General features: G+C 56.8%; 1 protein-coding gene across 7 annotated transcripts in view; it reads right to left on the reverse strand.

Moving 5' to 3' along the window:
* LOC115646399 (G protein-coupled receptor kinase 5-like) overlaps nucleotides 1-15,810 on the reverse strand; it is a 70,775-nt gene that overhangs the window by 7,205 nt on the left and 47,760 nt on the right. For 5 of the 7 annotated variants that reach the window (XR_003999006.1, XM_030552170.1, XM_030552166.1 and 2 more), the window contains exons 3-11: nucleotides 13,723-13,835; nucleotides 4,052-4,129; nucleotides 3,548-3,648; nucleotides 3,325-3,417; nucleotides 3,157-3,220; nucleotides 2,341-2,481; nucleotides 1,772-1,962; nucleotides 1,037-1,128; nucleotides 197-286 (exon numbers count right to left, since the gene is read on the reverse strand). Coding sequence is in view for 6 of the 7 variants with exons in the window: in XM_030552170.1 (XP_030408030.1) it covers nucleotides 197-286; nucleotides 1,037-1,128; nucleotides 1,772-1,962; nucleotides 2,341-2,481; nucleotides 3,157-3,220; nucleotides 3,325-3,417; nucleotides 3,548-3,648; nucleotides 4,052-4,129; nucleotides 13,723-13,835 (963 nt within the window). In the remaining variant the exon portion in view is untranslated. The remainder of the gene's footprint in view (nucleotides 1-196; nucleotides 287-1,036; nucleotides 1,129-1,771; nucleotides 1,963-2,340; nucleotides 2,482-3,156; nucleotides 3,221-3,324; nucleotides 3,418-3,547; nucleotides 3,649-4,051; nucleotides 4,130-13,722; nucleotides 13,836-15,810) is intronic. The other 2 variants (XM_030552168.1, XM_030552172.1) reach the window with 2 other exon arrangements.

Genomic DNA, 15,810 nt, shown 5'->3' on the forward strand with positions numbered 1-15,810 from the left:
AAACAAACCCCATTCGGCATCACTCACCAGCTCCCAGCCAGGCCCCGAGGCCAGGCTGCCCACAGGTGAGAGAAGGGCCCTGCCACAGAGCACAGCCGTCCTGCCTAGCGGCTTTCCCCTTGAAACCAGCACTTGGCCCAATGCTCTGGGTTCCAGTCACCCCCACAATCCCGTCAATGGCAGCCCCAACACCTACCCATGTAGCCGACAGTTCCGACACGGCCACGGATCATCTCGCCCTCTGGAATCTTAATGGCCAACCCGAGGTCCGAGATCCGGATGTGTCCTGCCGCGGGAGGGAAATCAGTAGGCTCAGCAGTGGGACTGCCCACCACTGCCACTCCATTTGGTGTTCCCAGCTCCATGGGCCTGCTGCGTCCCTTCAGCAGGCAGCCCTTCAGGGACTGAGGCATCAGCTGCGTGGGCTATTCTAAGGAGATGGGTTTAGGGAAAATCATCCCAGAGGGCAACAAAGGGAGCCACTGACCTCAGGTGCAAGGCAAAGGGGGCAGATCGTCCCCTCCCATCCTAGACCATGGCACCACGTCCACCCCCAGCAACAATGAAATGCAGCCACCTCTGGGGTGAGAGCAGCAGCCCAGAGCTGGGTGGGGAATTCCAGCTCAGCAGCCCCTAGTATGGCGCAGACAGATCCTCCACTTTTAGTCTCACCTGGGAGGCACTGTCCCCCATCCATGTGGTCCCAGACACTGTTCTCAGTGGGGCATTTCAGGCCTGATGCCTAGAGTCTGAAGCCGTCCCCACCACGGCAGGAGTCTGCCCCCTTCACCCTGACATGAATGTGGATTCCTGGGCTGCTCTGTCTTGGGCGCTCTCTCCAGCTGGTCTCTGCTGAGCCCAGCTCATGGGGTGAGTCATACCAGCTGGGGCAGGAGGAAGACCGGCCCCTGCCCTGGGAGGTTGCTCAGGGCTGAGGCCAGCCTGGGTGGAATACGCAGTGCAAGCTGACGCAGTAAAGAGAGTCAGAGCCAAGCAGCAGCCAGGAAGGGCCAGCTGGGCTCCTACTCCCACCAACCTGGGAAGGGGCCATGTAGACACCGGCAGCTCCCCCCGGGCGTTCCCCACTCACCGTCATCATCCAGCAGGATGTTCTCCGGCTTCAGATCCCTGGGGAGGAGAGACAGGCCCAGCTCAGAATGAGACAACCGGGGCAGTCCAGGCTCGGGTACGTCTGCACGTGCTCCCTGGTTCTCCCGTGCAGTGCATGCCAGCTGAGGCTTGCTAGTGCAGCAGAGTGCACTAGGGGAGGGCTAGGGGACCCAGTGAGCCACTCGGAGGCTGCTGGTCAGCGTGGTGTGGGAGCTGGGTCACATGGCCCAGGCCATGAGGATGGGCTAGATCCTAGTCAGTGAAGAGGGAGGGCATGGCCAAGCATCTTGTGCCAGGAGCACAGCCCCGAGGCCTGGGGAAAGCCGTGGTCGGCAGCGTGCAGAGCCTGAAAGGACAGGTACAAAAACAGCACAGGGAAGGGGAGAGGCCCGGGGCCGGCACACAGAACTCCCCGAGTGCCTGGCCGATCAGGAGGGACCCTACAGGGAGCGATCCTGCCCAGCCCCTGGCATGCGGAGAGAGGGAGGAACTCACTCGGGGACCGTCTCCTCCCTGGGTGAGCAAGTGCTCAGCAGTGGGACAGGGCATGGTCCCGACCCCACAGCCCGGCACTGCCAGTCTGCTGCCTGGAGGCGGGCAACGCCGCTGCGCAGCTCTCACGGTGCAGCTCTCATGGATGGCCTGAGTCAGGCCCGCTTACCTGTAGACAATGCCCTCCTGGTGCAGGTGCTGCAGCCCGCAGCAGATCTCGGCGGCGTAGAAGATGACACGTTCATCCTCGAAGCCGGGGTTGCCCATGTTGTAGATGTGGAACTTGAGGTCGCCTCCGTTCATGATGGTCAGCACCAGGCAGAGTGCATCCTTCGTCTCGTAGGCGTAGGCCAGGCTGACCTGCGAGAGCGCCCCGCCCCCGCCAGGCAGCGTCAGAGCCAGCACCCTCGGCACAGCCCGGCCTCAAACAGCTGCCTGTCGCCGTGGCTGCATCAGATTGTACAGACCGGAGGGCACAGGGGAGCAAGCCAGCTGGGTCCCCCAGCACCCTCCTTCTGCTTGCTTCACTTCAAACCCAGCCACTCCTTTACAAACACCGCCAGTCCCAACCCACGTGAGGAATAGTGGGGTGATTCCATCCTGCTAACACCTAGTGGGGTCTCCCCAATGGCCAGCTCCAGGGAGAAGGGCTCCCCAACCGTCCCGGTGCCAGAGGAGGGACCAAGCAGCAGCACCAGGCAGGGCTGGGAACCCAGCACTCAGGAGAGTGACACTCACCACAAACCTGCTGTTGACTTTCTCCAGGATCTGCTTCTCATTCAGGGCCATGGCCTCCCCTTTCCGCTTCTTGATCCGCTTCTTCTCCAGTTTCTTGCAGGCGTACATCTTGCCTGTCGCTCGTACCTGGCAGGCACAGACCTGGAGGCACAGACACAGTGCGGCGTGAGGTTGCTGGGAAGGGTGGTGCCTGGTGCTTGGGAGATGGAACTGGACTAGCTGGAGGAGATCCCTGGACCAAGGCCTGGCATTATCCTTCCAGGCATGACCAAAGCCATGTTTCTGTCCAGAGCTATCAGGAGAACAGTCTCGGGCAATGACCCGGCTTCCTGATCCCCTCTGAGCAAGAGGCAAGGGGGCTTCCCCCAGGGGATCATGGGGTTTCTGGGCCGGCAGCAAACTGACTTATCTGCTCCTCTGTGTCTGGCCTCTCAACTCAGCCAGCCCCCCGCCACACAAAACCAGCCCAGAGGCCAACCAGCAGGGCCCAGCTGCACGTCCCCATCGGCTAGCCCCAGGCTCCTCCATGGAGGGTGGGGACAGACAATGCCCTTGTGCCCATCCCTCATGATGGTTGTGCTCACATACTGGCCTCTCAGAGCCTGAATCACCTCATTTCTGGCAGACAGACCCCTTCCCAGTGCTCCTGGGGCTAGCAGTGCTTAGAGACCAGGGCCTCACCAGCTGGCAGCACTGCCCAGACTGGTGCTGCCATCAAAGGGGATTATTTTACACAGAGGCTAGAGACCCTATGCCACGCACCAGGGAAAGCGGCCCTTTCCCAGCCCTGAGTGCCCCCCGGCGGCACATCCCTACCTCTCCAAAGCCCCCCTTGCCCAGGATTCGGTACTGCCGGAAAGTGTCCTTGGTCACAGACTGCCTGAAACGACAAAGCCGCAAGGAGTGTTTAAGGCCCATGAGACCCTAGCTCAGCTGAGTTGAATGCAGCCCGGAGACAGGCTCAGCTGGGCAGCCATCACTCACCTTTCCAAGTACTTCCACTGCAGGAACCGGTCGAAATACATGCTGTCCCGATAGTCGGCGAAGGGCGCGCCACTCAGGTACTCATGCATAGGGCTGGGGGAGAGGAGGGGGATGTTAGCTCTGCTCTCCTGGCTGTCCCACTGGAGGACCCCTCTCCAGCCCCAAGGATCATGGCCACGCAGTATCATGCATAGCATCGCTAAAGGCCAGGCCCAATACTCACTGCAGACAGTTGCTGAAGAGGTCTTTACAGGCACTTTTCTGCAGGTTCTCCATGCATTGGTTCATGAGGGCCTGACTGATTTCCGGCATATAGTCTGAAGACTGAGGCAAAAGGAGAACACGGCAAGTCTGAGTCCTGGCTGACGTCCCCAAGCCCAGCCAGCTCCCCACCTGGGTATTTTCCGCCTACCTGATTGATTCTTGGGCAGGAATCCTGGGAGATCCCAAGCTGCCTTGCCCAGCCCTAGGCAGTCCAGGGCCTTACTAGGCTCCTAGTACCTTGTCTGGCCCAGCAAGAGCAGTGTGAGAGAAAGTGCAGCCAAAACCCCGCTCTCCGGCAGGAACACAGACCTGCATCTTCTCCATGCTGCCAGCAAGGGGCACCCTCCCCTCACAGAGCGAGCATGCAGCTCAGTGGACACACTTCCCTCTGGCCAGCCTCTGCCTGTCTCCTTCCCTAGCGCTCATGCTCTGAGGGCATGCGAGGGACCAGGCACAGACTCACCTCGCTTTTAAAGAACCTTCGGATGATCTCGTCGCCCATCTCCTTGCGCCGCTCATCCGAGGAGAGCTCATAATCGATCTGGGCGGAGCAGAAAGGGGTGTCAGATTGAGCTGGGCTGGATTCCAGCTCCAGTGGTCATTGCTCTGCAAGGCCTGGTGCATTTCAGCACCGCTCCAGCCTTGGCGATGAGAGGCACATCCCTCTGCCGGCCAAAGCGGCCCCTCGGCACCTCTGGGTTTGCCAGACCCAGACAGGCACAGCCCAGAGCGGTGAAGCCAGACCCAAGTCCCCACGTGCCCACCCCCAGCAATGGGCAAAGCAGGGCTCAGCGTATGGCAGGGCTCTGTCTTTTCACCATGGCACCAACTCCAAGGGGTGAAGGAGCCGTCAAGGCAAACACCGTGTGGTTCCACACCTCTGCCTCCCATTGCCTGGCACTGCTGGGGAGCCTCTCGACAGAGGAAATGCCACCGAGTGCCCAGAGACACCATGCTTCCCCCTCCAGTCCTTACATAAGGACCTAGCCTTGGAGACCAGACTGGATGGCCTGGGACTCCCCCTCAGCACAGACATGCCAGCCCTCGCCTCTCTCTACCCTGTAGGCCACATGCTGCCCTTGATCCCAGGGGAGCCTGCACCAAGCAGGGTCGCTCGGGGGGACTAGTGGGGCAATTTGCCCCAGGCCCCAGACCCCGCAGGGCCCCCACGAGAATATGGTATTCTATAGTATTGCAACTTTTTTTTATGGAAGGGGCCCCCAAAATTGCTTTGCCTCAGGCCCCTTGAATCCTCTGGGTGGCCCTGGCACCAAGCAGGGTCTCTGCGGCTGAAGCAGCCAGCAGCATTACAGAACCGGGCTGCAAAGGGATTTCAGCATCAGGCCCGGTGCTGCCCTGCCCCAGCTATCCCAAGGCCGGCAGGCCTGGCCTGTCCTTTCTCGCCCTTTATGCTGGAGCTCTGCTAAGACGCTCTCCCCCCTGCCTGGCCAAGAGACCCCTTGCCAGCTCAGGCCTGCCTGCCACAGTCTTGGGACAGGCTTTGTGCAGTGCTCACACTCCCCAGGTACAGACCCTGCCCCTGTGCTGGGCACCATGGGAGCTGAGGCTGCAGCTCACGGGATCAGCAACTATTTGCTCGCCATGGCATCATGGCTGGTGCCCCGGATGGCTCCCGGGCGACCTGGGCACCCCTACAGGGCCTGACTGTATTTACCTGCGTGACGTTATTGTCAGTCAGTGTCGACGCCTGTGGGATTCTGCCCCAGGCAGAGCTGGGCTAACCCTCCCATCCCTTCAGTACAGCTCCTTGGACAGGCAGGAAGCCAGCATGATGGGGTGAGGGGGGTGTATAGCCAAATGTTCCCACCCACCAGCCAAACAAAAGGAACAGCTGTGCGGACAGTGGGAGCCATTTATAACCAAACAACGAGCAACAGCCTGCGAAGGCGGGGGAGCCACTGGCCAGAACAGCCTGGACCCGCACACTGCCTTGGGGAGAGCTAACATGACACATTGCTCGGGGGGCCTCACCCACGCTGCATTGAACCCAGGGCTCTGCTAAGCACTCGCTGCTAGGCCTGCCAGACACAGCTCTAGGCGGAGCAACAGAGGAGAGCTGGCTTTGCTCGTCTTCCCCCGGGCTAGAACAGCTGCAAAGCAATGGGGCACAGATCCTGCCTGGGCTCAAACACCAGTGCCTGTAAGGCAGTGTGACGAACTGGGAATGTTCTTAATGTTTGCTCTGAATACTGTGTTGGTGCCTCAGTGTCCCCTATGCAGTTCTTAAGTATCTAGGTGGTGGAATAAGGGTGTGTGATTGCTGCAAAGGGGCCAGTGCACCTAAATGCCCGGCACTATGTCTCCGAACAACCGATGGCCTGGGCCCCTTCTCTGCAAAGGTGCCAGCTGAAGGTGTTGGAGACAAAGAGGTCAGGTGACCTCCTGGCCTGGGAAAGGGGCTGAGCAGAGAGGAGGGGCTGGGGGGGTTGTTAGTCTGGAGCTGGCTGGGGACGAGGAGTGAAGTGCAGATGTGGGGGTCTGGCTCACTGCCCCCCAGAATGGACCCTGCTGAGGAGTCCTGTTCACTGTATCTACAAGCTCTGTTTTAGACCCTGTTCCTGTCATCGAATAAACCTCTGTTTTACTGGCTGGCTGAGAGTCACGTCTGACTGCGAAGTGGGGGTGCAGGACCCTGTGGCTTCCCCAGGACCCTGCTGGGGCGGGCTCACTGTGGGAAGCGCCCGGAGGGGCAGAGTATGTTGAATGCTCCAAGGAGAGACCCAGGAGGTGAAGATGCGTGAGCTTCTTGCCCTGAACAAGTCTGCTCCAAGGGAGAAGGAGGCTCCCCAAAGATCTGACTGGCTTGGTGGGAGCAGTTCCAGAGCATTGCCCGGTGGCTCCATGACAGGCAGCAACGGACTCTGCCAACGCCATCCGAGAGACTCCTGTTCTTCCGGTGGCCCACCCTGGTGCTAACACCGACACTAACAGTCCTGCAGGGCCTGAACTGGCAGAGAGCAGGGGACGAGCTCCCAGACACAGGAGCAGCCAGACTTTTTGGCCAAACCCTCATTAAAAAGCCAACCACACCAGGAAAAACCTACCCTGGGCCAAGCGCCCGAACAACCTCCCCGACGTCACCTTCCCACTTTGCTCCTGTTTGCACGGGACCCCTGCAAGCCCCTCCTGGCATTCCTCCCCGATTTCCACCTCCCTGCCCACGCTTTCCCATTGGGTGTCAGCGGTTTGCCTTCCTCCAAGAGCCACGCTCTGCTGCTATTAAAATCTGACCTGTTGCTTCCTCGGCCAGTGTTTTGGGAACTCAGCCGGGCGCTAGGAGACGCAGAAATGACACCCAGTGGCAGGGATGAGCAACGGGCAAAGGGTTTGTTCAGAACTCATGTCTCCCATAGGGCAGCAGAGTCAGGTATGAAGCTGGCTAATCACCCGGTCCCCTAATAAAGAGGGGCTGGGAAGAGAGCCAATCAGGGGAATAAACGGAGCAGGTGCTCTCAAAACCATCCCAGGCTTCGGCCGCCTTGAACAGGAAGGACGGAAATAGGCTCTGGAAGGCCGGCATAGCGGGGATGGCTCACGGGTCGCCCTCATTCTCAAGGCTCAAGTGACATCTGTGTTTTCCTTAATAAAAAGGCCACTGGATGACAGCCATGAGAAACAAACAGGCTGGAATGTCCCATGAGGAGCTGCGTAAGCCTCTCCAAGCCAGCTCTGAACGAGAGCGCTGGCTGGGGGCTCTCCTTCCAGGGCAGCTCCTGAAGGACCACTGAGGCCCCGAGAAGCTAGGGAATGGGAGGGGGCCGTAAAGTGACCAGGGACCAAGCTGTTACTAGTCCACTTGCCGAGACAGGGTACAGTGAGAGCAGGTGGCAGGGACAGCCCCCACTGTCCCCATGACCCAGGGTGTTGTCCATAGCCCCACTTTACAGATCAGGAACTGAGGCACTGATTGGTTAAGTGACAGGACCCAAGATCACACAGTGATTGAGTGGCAGAGTCTGAAATAAAACCCTGTGGCTGCACACCTGCGCTAGCCACTGGGCCACATTTCCTCCCAGAGCAGGAAACAGAACCCAGGAGTCTGGACTCCCTGTCCTCTGCTCTAACCTACTAGACCCCAATTCTGCTCCTATAGCTGGGGACAGCATCCAGCCCTCCTCCTCTCCGCTCAAACTCACTAGACCCCACTCCTCTCCCAGAGCTAGGGACAGAACCCAGGAGTCCTGACTCCCAGCCCCCACTGCTTTAATCCACTAGACCCCACCTCCCTAGGGAGGACAACCTGCAAGATCAGCGATTCATCCATGGACACAAGGCGAGTTCAGCAACTCTCAGAGCCACATGTGGCCCCAGGCCATTTCCCTCCCACCTCTGACATTTCCTGCCAGCAGCCAGCCTCGTAAAGAGAGCAGCCTGCAACAAACCCCAGCACCAACAAGCCAGCACAACCTGCAAGGGCCCCCGGGCACGCAGCCTCAGAGCCAACGCGCCAAGAAAAACACACTCTGTGAAGAGACACCAGCCCAAGGATGTGCACAGAGATGGCTAGCAATCACAGAGCAAGTCCCCAGGGCTCGCGCTGCAAGGTGGATCCCACATGCCCTCAGTAATGCCACAACACAACAAGAGCAGAGCCGTGCACAGGGGCTGTGGGGATCGGTCACAATTGGAGCTGGATGGCAGCACGCTGCAGGGGGGGCCAGATGAGACCCAAGCACCGCAATTTATCTTTCCTTCAGAATAAAGCGAAGCCTGCGCCTGGGATCGGGGCCTCACAGCATCAGGTAGGCACAGGCCCTGTCCTGCAGCAGTTCCACAGCCGGGGCGGCTCCAGGCTCCAGCGCTCCAAGCGTGTGCCTGGGGCGGCAAGCTGCGGGGGGCGCTCTGCCAGTCGCCGCTAGGGTGGCAGGCAGGGTGCCTTCGGCGGCTTGTCTGCAGAGGGTCCACTGGTCCCGCTGCTTCAGCGGACCTCCCGCAGGACCAGTGGACCCTCCATGCTTGGGGCGGCAAAATGTCTAGAGCCACCCCTGTCCACAGGACAGCCTCATACACACTGCAGCGTTATACATTGCACATCTTTCCCCCTTTGCAATATGCCAAACTAGATCAGTGGAGCATACTGTAGTGCCCAATCCCTGATGCCTTCCAAGGCCAGTGAAACCTCACCCCTCCACCTGTGCTAGCAGCGAGCTGGGAGTGAAAATGCTTTCCTGATCCCCACAGCCCCCTGGGATCTGACAGGCAAGCTGGACTCCTTCCATCCCACTCAACACCACCAGCAACAGAGACTCTGCAGGCCAGGCTAGGTCAGGCCCTCAGCAACTGCCGTGGAACCAATTTGCAAACTGGGGGTGCCTGGTCTTTGACAATGGGGTTGCAGAGTCCCAGCGGGGGCAGAATATGGGCTACAGAGCCTGTATTCCAGCCGGACCATCAGGGCCAAGAGGGGAGTGTGTGGATGGACAGCTAGAAGAGCCGTTTCATGACTAGACTGAATCCATTTCATCAGGGCTCCCAGGCACATTTGAGAGAATAGCCTCACATTAAACTTTCCTCAGCAAGTAACCCGACTGCACTAGCTCAACTGCTTCTACAGGAAAGTCCAGTCCTGCCTTGGGGCCAGGAAGAGGGGCTCAGAAATCCAGCTCAGGCCTGGGCGACACACACAGCTGCTCAGGTTTACCTCACAGAACAATTTCAAGCAAAGCAAGTGAAACCAGTGCCAAACCACGTGTGGACAAAAATGTCAATTTAATCTTGTTTTTAACAATTTAGCCTGAAGTGGTAAATTTCCAGGTACCAGCTAAACTGAAATACCCAGTTTTAAGCTAGTATCAGTGTGTGCACACTGGGACTTGCCCAGGTTTGATTAAAACTGTTTTTTAAACAGACTTGAGTTTACCCCAGTGCGCCGTGTGTGTTTTGACAGCCCCCACAACTGTAAATCCACCAGTAGAGCAAGCAAACGACACACACCAGGCATTAAAACCCCCTCAGTGCTGCTCCACATCCCCATCTCTTCCGTGCTGGGTTGGGTTTTGGGGTTGCAATTTTTCCGCCCACCTGTCTCCTCCACCCACTAGGCGCAACGCATTGGCAGAGTTACTCTCTTCTAACCTGACAGAGACGTTATAAGCCAGGCGGGACTTTACACCATCCCCAACTGTCTTGGGGTCACTTGAGACCCACCAGCAAGGACTCAAAAAAAATAATATTTTTTTTTCTTGAACCACTGGAAAGAGAAACCACAAGGCAGGTAGGTGTGAGCAGGAGGCAGCCTAACCAGTACCTCTCTCACCTGGCTTCTCTGGAGCCATCGCTGCTGGCCCAATCCCACCTTACAGCTTGCCTCCGCCGTGAGGCCTACACCACACTCAACAATGGCTAGGCAACTGCTGTGCTGGGTCTGCTGCCCATGACACCAAGAGCAACCACCTCCATGTCACCTTGTGCTCCCCCCGTGTCACCTCGTCACCTGGTTAGATGGTAGGGGCTATAGGGCAGGAACTGCCTGCGTAAGCATCGCTCCCCGGCACAACACCCCCCCCCAATCAAAAATACTACTCTAAAGAACTAGTTTCTTTATTGGGACCGTCTGCATGGAGACGGTGCTTTGAGCGCGCTCCCCGAGCTCACGACAGAACTCCAAGAATGCAGAGCCACACAGCCCCCCGGTGTGATGCCAGGCTGCATGGCTTGGGAGGTATGCAACAACAGCACAGACCCGGAGTCCCGCCAGGAAGAGAAATCTCACTGCTGTGCAAAGGGGTTAGCCCCTGTTCGCAGGCTTCTTACAGACAAGCAGGTCATTGGGGAGGCTTTCCAGAGCTGTTAGCAGTTGCCGCGGTCATTAGCTTCTCTGTAATTTCCAACATGCCTGGAGGGCCCTGAGCACGCTCTGAACAATGACATGCAGACCGCAAAGGGCTGTGGTGCCCGTAATCCCAACCAGGAAGCCACACGCCCTTTGCATAATCGCTGCCACGGCCAGGCAGGGACATTTCCAAGTGAAATGAGACCAGCGTATGCACTGACACTCAGGCCGATGGAGAGAGGCTGCCCCCACCCAGCCCTAGACACTGCTCTGGCAGCACACAGGGCCCAGAAAGTGGCCAGAAGAGAATTTTCTCAAGTGCAGAAGCATAGTGGGGGGCATCTCTATGATGCTGTGCTCAAAATCGCCTTCCCTCCAAGCCGTGCCAAACCAAATCTGACCTCATGACTGCACCAAACAGCAGCTGAGAGAGAGCACACAGGACTCAGAACCCACCCAATGCCAGGGATCTGTAGCCCACCCACCAACACCTGCTAGACCAGGGTCAGAGAGACAGAGACCAGGGGAATCCAGATGCAGCCCTTCCAAGACAGAGCTCTCCAGTTCAGGAGGGTATTCCAGAGCCAGGATTGGAGCACAGGGACTGTCTCTCCCAATCCATAGAGAATGGATGGGGCGGGCCAGAGTCTGTGTAGCTTCTCCAGTTCAGTTTCTGCAGCTTGCCCAGACTCCGTGACCCCACATGAGCCTCAAAGGGACTCTGCCTGCTAACTGAGCCAAGCATTCCCCACTCAGCCAGCTCAGACAACAGCATAAAGCAATATACGAGCTGCCTACAGGGCCCTACCAGACAAAAAGATGCCCATTCTATCAGATGGGTGGGAGATGGATTCCCCAAGCAGTGGGCCCTTCTCTGTCTATAGCTAACCACATGCATTAGAACAAGCGCAGAGGCTCGTGTCTTAACCAAGAAGCCTGGTTCTCCTCTCCAGGCATGCAAGAGAACTGTCTGATAATGTGGCCATCACCCTGGAACATAGTGATGCTTAAACATGGTCAGCCGCTAGCGTTGGAATGCAGGGACTGCTCGTGGTGTGAAAGAGGAGAGACTGCTTCTAAAGCAGCCCAGACTCAAACAATCTGGAGCTTTAGAGACTGAAATCACAGCTGAGTCAAGAACAGGGACAAATTTCACCAAGACTTAAGTAAAAATGTTCTCCTCTCCATTTTTACTGGTGAAATTTGGACGTGAAATTTCATTGAAACATCAGAAGTTACATGCTTCAAGTCACAAAATCTAAATCACATCCTTGAATCACAATGAATGAGGGGCCAGGACAGACTCTGGGTATGGAAGGCAGTGCACATACATGTGATGCTTGTCAGGAGAAAACGGCTCTTTCAGCCCACAAGAGAGGCAGGAGAAAAGGAGGGGATTAAAGGAAAGGACAGTGGTGGGAGGAGGAGCTGGAACATCCTGCAGAATTTTACTAGCTGGAGACAAAAGGGTTTGTATCTGGAGACATGGAAGAGTCCCAGTAGGTAAAGGCAGCCTGTGGCTTTGTTACATACCTGTACTTACCAGCAACCACCAGCTCAACTTTGGTTAGAGGAGTTTTATTTAATTGACTTAGATGGGCAAGAAAAAATATATTTTTTTAAATCTTCCATAAGCTCAAAGAGCCTCACACAAACCCAGGACTGTTTTCAGGCATGTGTTTCCCATTAAACACCCATATGACTGGATTGGCCTTTCTGCCACTCAGATGCATCAAGACTATGCAAAAAAAGAAAAATGCTTAAGTTTTCGTACACCAGCTTGAATTCCTGGCAGGACTGGCTGCTTCCTTCGACACAGAGAGAGATTTTCCCCTGACCCAAACCAAATGGAACTAAGCAAACTCCTCTCAGTCTGAAGGGCAAAAGCTCCCTCAGTTACATAAACAATTTGGTAATGGGAAACACAGATCATTCTGGGAGGCTTACGTTTTCTATTAAACAGCATCTAAAATTGCCTCCTGGCATCAGAAGAGTCTAACAGCAGATGCACATGGATTTCAATCAGAACTTCAAGTTAGCTAATGAAAAAAGCCCAAATCTTCTGGTGTGACCCAGAGTGAAACCAAGCCCTGCTGGGCAGACCATGCTTCCAGAACCAGGAAACCTTTGAGGGGAAAAACAAAAAGCCCTTGAGAACACCAAAATATGATTTCACTAGGAGGCCTGACTGAAGTTACACGTTATGTGGATGGAATTCTTGCACGGTTGCCTTAGAAGGGGCTGTGAAACGCACTGCCCCCATAGCACTGGTGCAAAGGGTGCACTTTAGCAATTTCATTTTCTCCTGCGTCTAAGAAGCACCAGTCCATCGCCAACACCTAACAAGCCAATAACGGGGAAAAAACATAGATGGAAGGCAAGTGACCTTTTCTCCCTCATGGAAACATCCTAGTGAATGCCATAGGAAATCACCGCCTCTATGGAGGCTGGTATTTACAAAGCCATTTGAACAGCAAGAGAAGCTTGGAACCCTCCTACAGAATCCAATGGCAGAGATATTCTCTATGGCCCTGTTCAACCATAGGTGTCTAATTGAAGCACATGAGTCGTCCCAAAGCCCTGCACAACTGGGACCCCACAGCTCTGCTGTAGAATTCAGTAGGATGATTCAAAAGATCCTCATTCAATCTTACACCCTATGAGGCTTTAAGAGCAATTTCCAGTCCCTGTGAAGCTGTGCGGGACATTTCCATAGGACTGTTCTGATCAGGAGCTATAGGCACGGTGCAGGGTGGGTTTTCTGTCTCACTGCACATGTTCCTGAGAGACTTCCAGCTCCCAGAGAGATCAGTTATTGGCAGAGCCAATGCTACATGGGAATTCCCACAGCCCGTACCACACAACCCTAACATCCACTTTCCCCTTCCCTTTGGAATCCCATTGCTTTCCATTTGCTGCATCCCTTCTCACCCCCCTGACAGAGCAAACAAGAGGCTCCCAACACTCCATATATTGTAGTGTCAGCCCACCTGCCAGTGCCGGCTCCAGCTTTTTTGCTACCCCAAGAGGCGATGGGGAAAAAAAAAGAGGCCGATTGAGCTGCTGCCAAAGAGGAAGACAGGGAGTGAAGGAACCGCCACCGAAGACCCGAATGCATCACTCCAATAACGGACGGAGTGCCACCCCTTTCTGTTGGCCGCCTCAGGCACCTGCTTCCTTTGCTGGTGCCTGGAGCCGGCCCTGCCACCTGCAATTGTACAAGACAGACATCCCTTCTGCCACGATCCTCCCAAAACCAGCAGGTTACTCTGGCTTCAAACTGCACCTGACCCCAGGAGCACCAGAGTCCCCGGGCTGTTGGTGACTAGCGGGGCTCTTACCACAGCATCCAGGAAGTGGATGCAGCGCTGCAGCTCTGGCCGCCTCTCGCAGAACTGACGGAAGAGCAGCCGGCCGATGGGCTGCTTGTCACACAGGCTGCTGTATTCCCTTTCTGGAAAAGAAAACCGAGGAGGAGATGGGACAGAAGCATGGCTCAGGACCGTCCACATCCATACCGGGCCATTCTGCAGACACTGCCTTGTGCTGCACCCCAGAGATCATCTTGCGGACAGATGAGCCCCAGGGCCACCCAGAGGATTCAGGGGGCCTGGGACAGGGCTGGGTCTTCGGCAGCAATTCAGCGGTGGATCCCTCTCAGAGGGAAGGACCTGCCGCCAAATTGCCACCGAAGAATGAACCGGCGGCGGTAGAGCAGCCTAAGTGCCGCCGATCGCGGCTTCCCCTCCGCCACTTGCATGCTTGTACTCACTGGGCGGCGCTCCGAGGCTTCGGCAGCACTTCAGTGATGGGTCTTTCACTCCCTCCGAGTCTTCCGCTGCACTGAAGGACCCACTGCCGAAGAGCCGGAGCGAGTGAAGTGCCCGCCGCTGAAGTGCCGCCGAAAACCCAGAGCGGCTCGCAGGGGCCCCTGCGGGGCCCAGGGCAAATAGCCCAACTTGTCCCCACCTCTGGGCAGCCCTGATGAGCCCTCCCAGCCCATAACCCTCCACAGCTCTGTTCCCAAACGACTGGGTTCTGCAGAGCACTGATGAAGGAGGCGCACAGCTCTGCAGAGAAGAGCTTCTTTAGAGCACTGCTGCATCAGGTAACAGTGCAACCAGGCCATGGGATGAGAGCCACTGCCCTGCTTTAAAGTACCACTGGCCACTTCCCTGCACACACCTGGATCGCTGTTCCAGCTGGTGGACACTGGGTGGTGAAGTGGTAGACGGGGAGCATTGCTGGTGGGTCACAGGGCAGCTGTCATTTCAGCCCAGATCCAGCCGGTAACTCTGCAAGTGAGCCCCTGAGCTGAGGCAGAGCCATAGGGATGTCCATGGGGCTCTCCCCAGGCCCGAGGAGCCACCCACACAGTCACTGGACTCGGCTCATGAACAATATTTGTCTGTTGGCCACTGCGCAGCCTCCCACTGCAAAGGCTCTGAAAGCAGCCCCTGAAACAGGAAGCTGCTCCCCCAGCCAGCAGGGTTCAGAGCACCTGCATGTCGCTGCCTTGGTTAAAGGAACAGATGGGCAAGAGTTAAATGCTGGTTTGCACAAACCACACCTGTTGCCTTAGCTGAAGTCACTGGAGCGTCCACTGCATAGCATGGCTGGGATTTCTAGGGGACCAGCTCCTCAAGACAGTGTGTGCCCCCCTCAGAAAGCCTCCTCCACAACCCCCTTTGCCCCAAACACCTCAGTGGCCCATGATCGTGGCCTCTAACCTCACAGAGGGTCAGGTGCATCTGGACGCTAAGCCAGGCCTTGCTGCAGCTGTCTCCAGAGACTTCCCAGGGCAGAGGGTTCTCATGCATCCATCTTGCATAGCGTGACAGGGGCCCAGCTCCATGCTGGGTCCAGCTGCACACAATGAATTCCAGGCCAAAGCCCCCAGCAGCTGCAAGTTGTGAGTTCTAGCAAGACTAAAACATTGCAAATGTCTTTCCCTCCACTCCTCTCCTTTCTCTGAGCTGGAAACCGCCCCCCTGGCCTCTGCCTAACCACATTCCCAGGCCATATAAACACACCCGCTCCTTGGTGTTGCATCCCAATTCCCAGTAGAAGAAACAGCCAAGCATGCATTAGGGGAAGAGTCACTGACATCTCCGAGGGAGCATGGGAGAAGGACACACTTAGCTTGGATTCTGAGAGCACCTGCGCCAGCACCCTCCCACTCAGCGCGGGCTTCCCAAGAACCCTGGTTCCACCAAACTCCGCTGGGTGCTCAAGGGACAATGTTCCTACACTCACCCTCACAGAGTCAGCAGCAGATCTGCCCTGGGTTCAACAGCTCTGCAAGATGTGACGTGCCCTCCAGAGGCTGGAGGGGGCCGGGGCTAGTTTTCTCCTCTTGGGCTCAGTCCAGCTTTTGGGGGAGCGAGGAAAGCACCAAGCGGGCACTGCTGATGTCACCCCCCCATCAT

This window comes from Gopherus evgoodei, chromosome 2 (assembly GCF_007399415.2).
Source record: "Gopherus evgoodei ecotype Sinaloan lineage chromosome 2, rGopEvg1_v1.p, whole genome shotgun sequence".
NCBI classification, from domain to species: domain Eukaryota; kingdom Metazoa; phylum Chordata; order Testudines; family Testudinidae; genus Gopherus; species Gopherus evgoodei.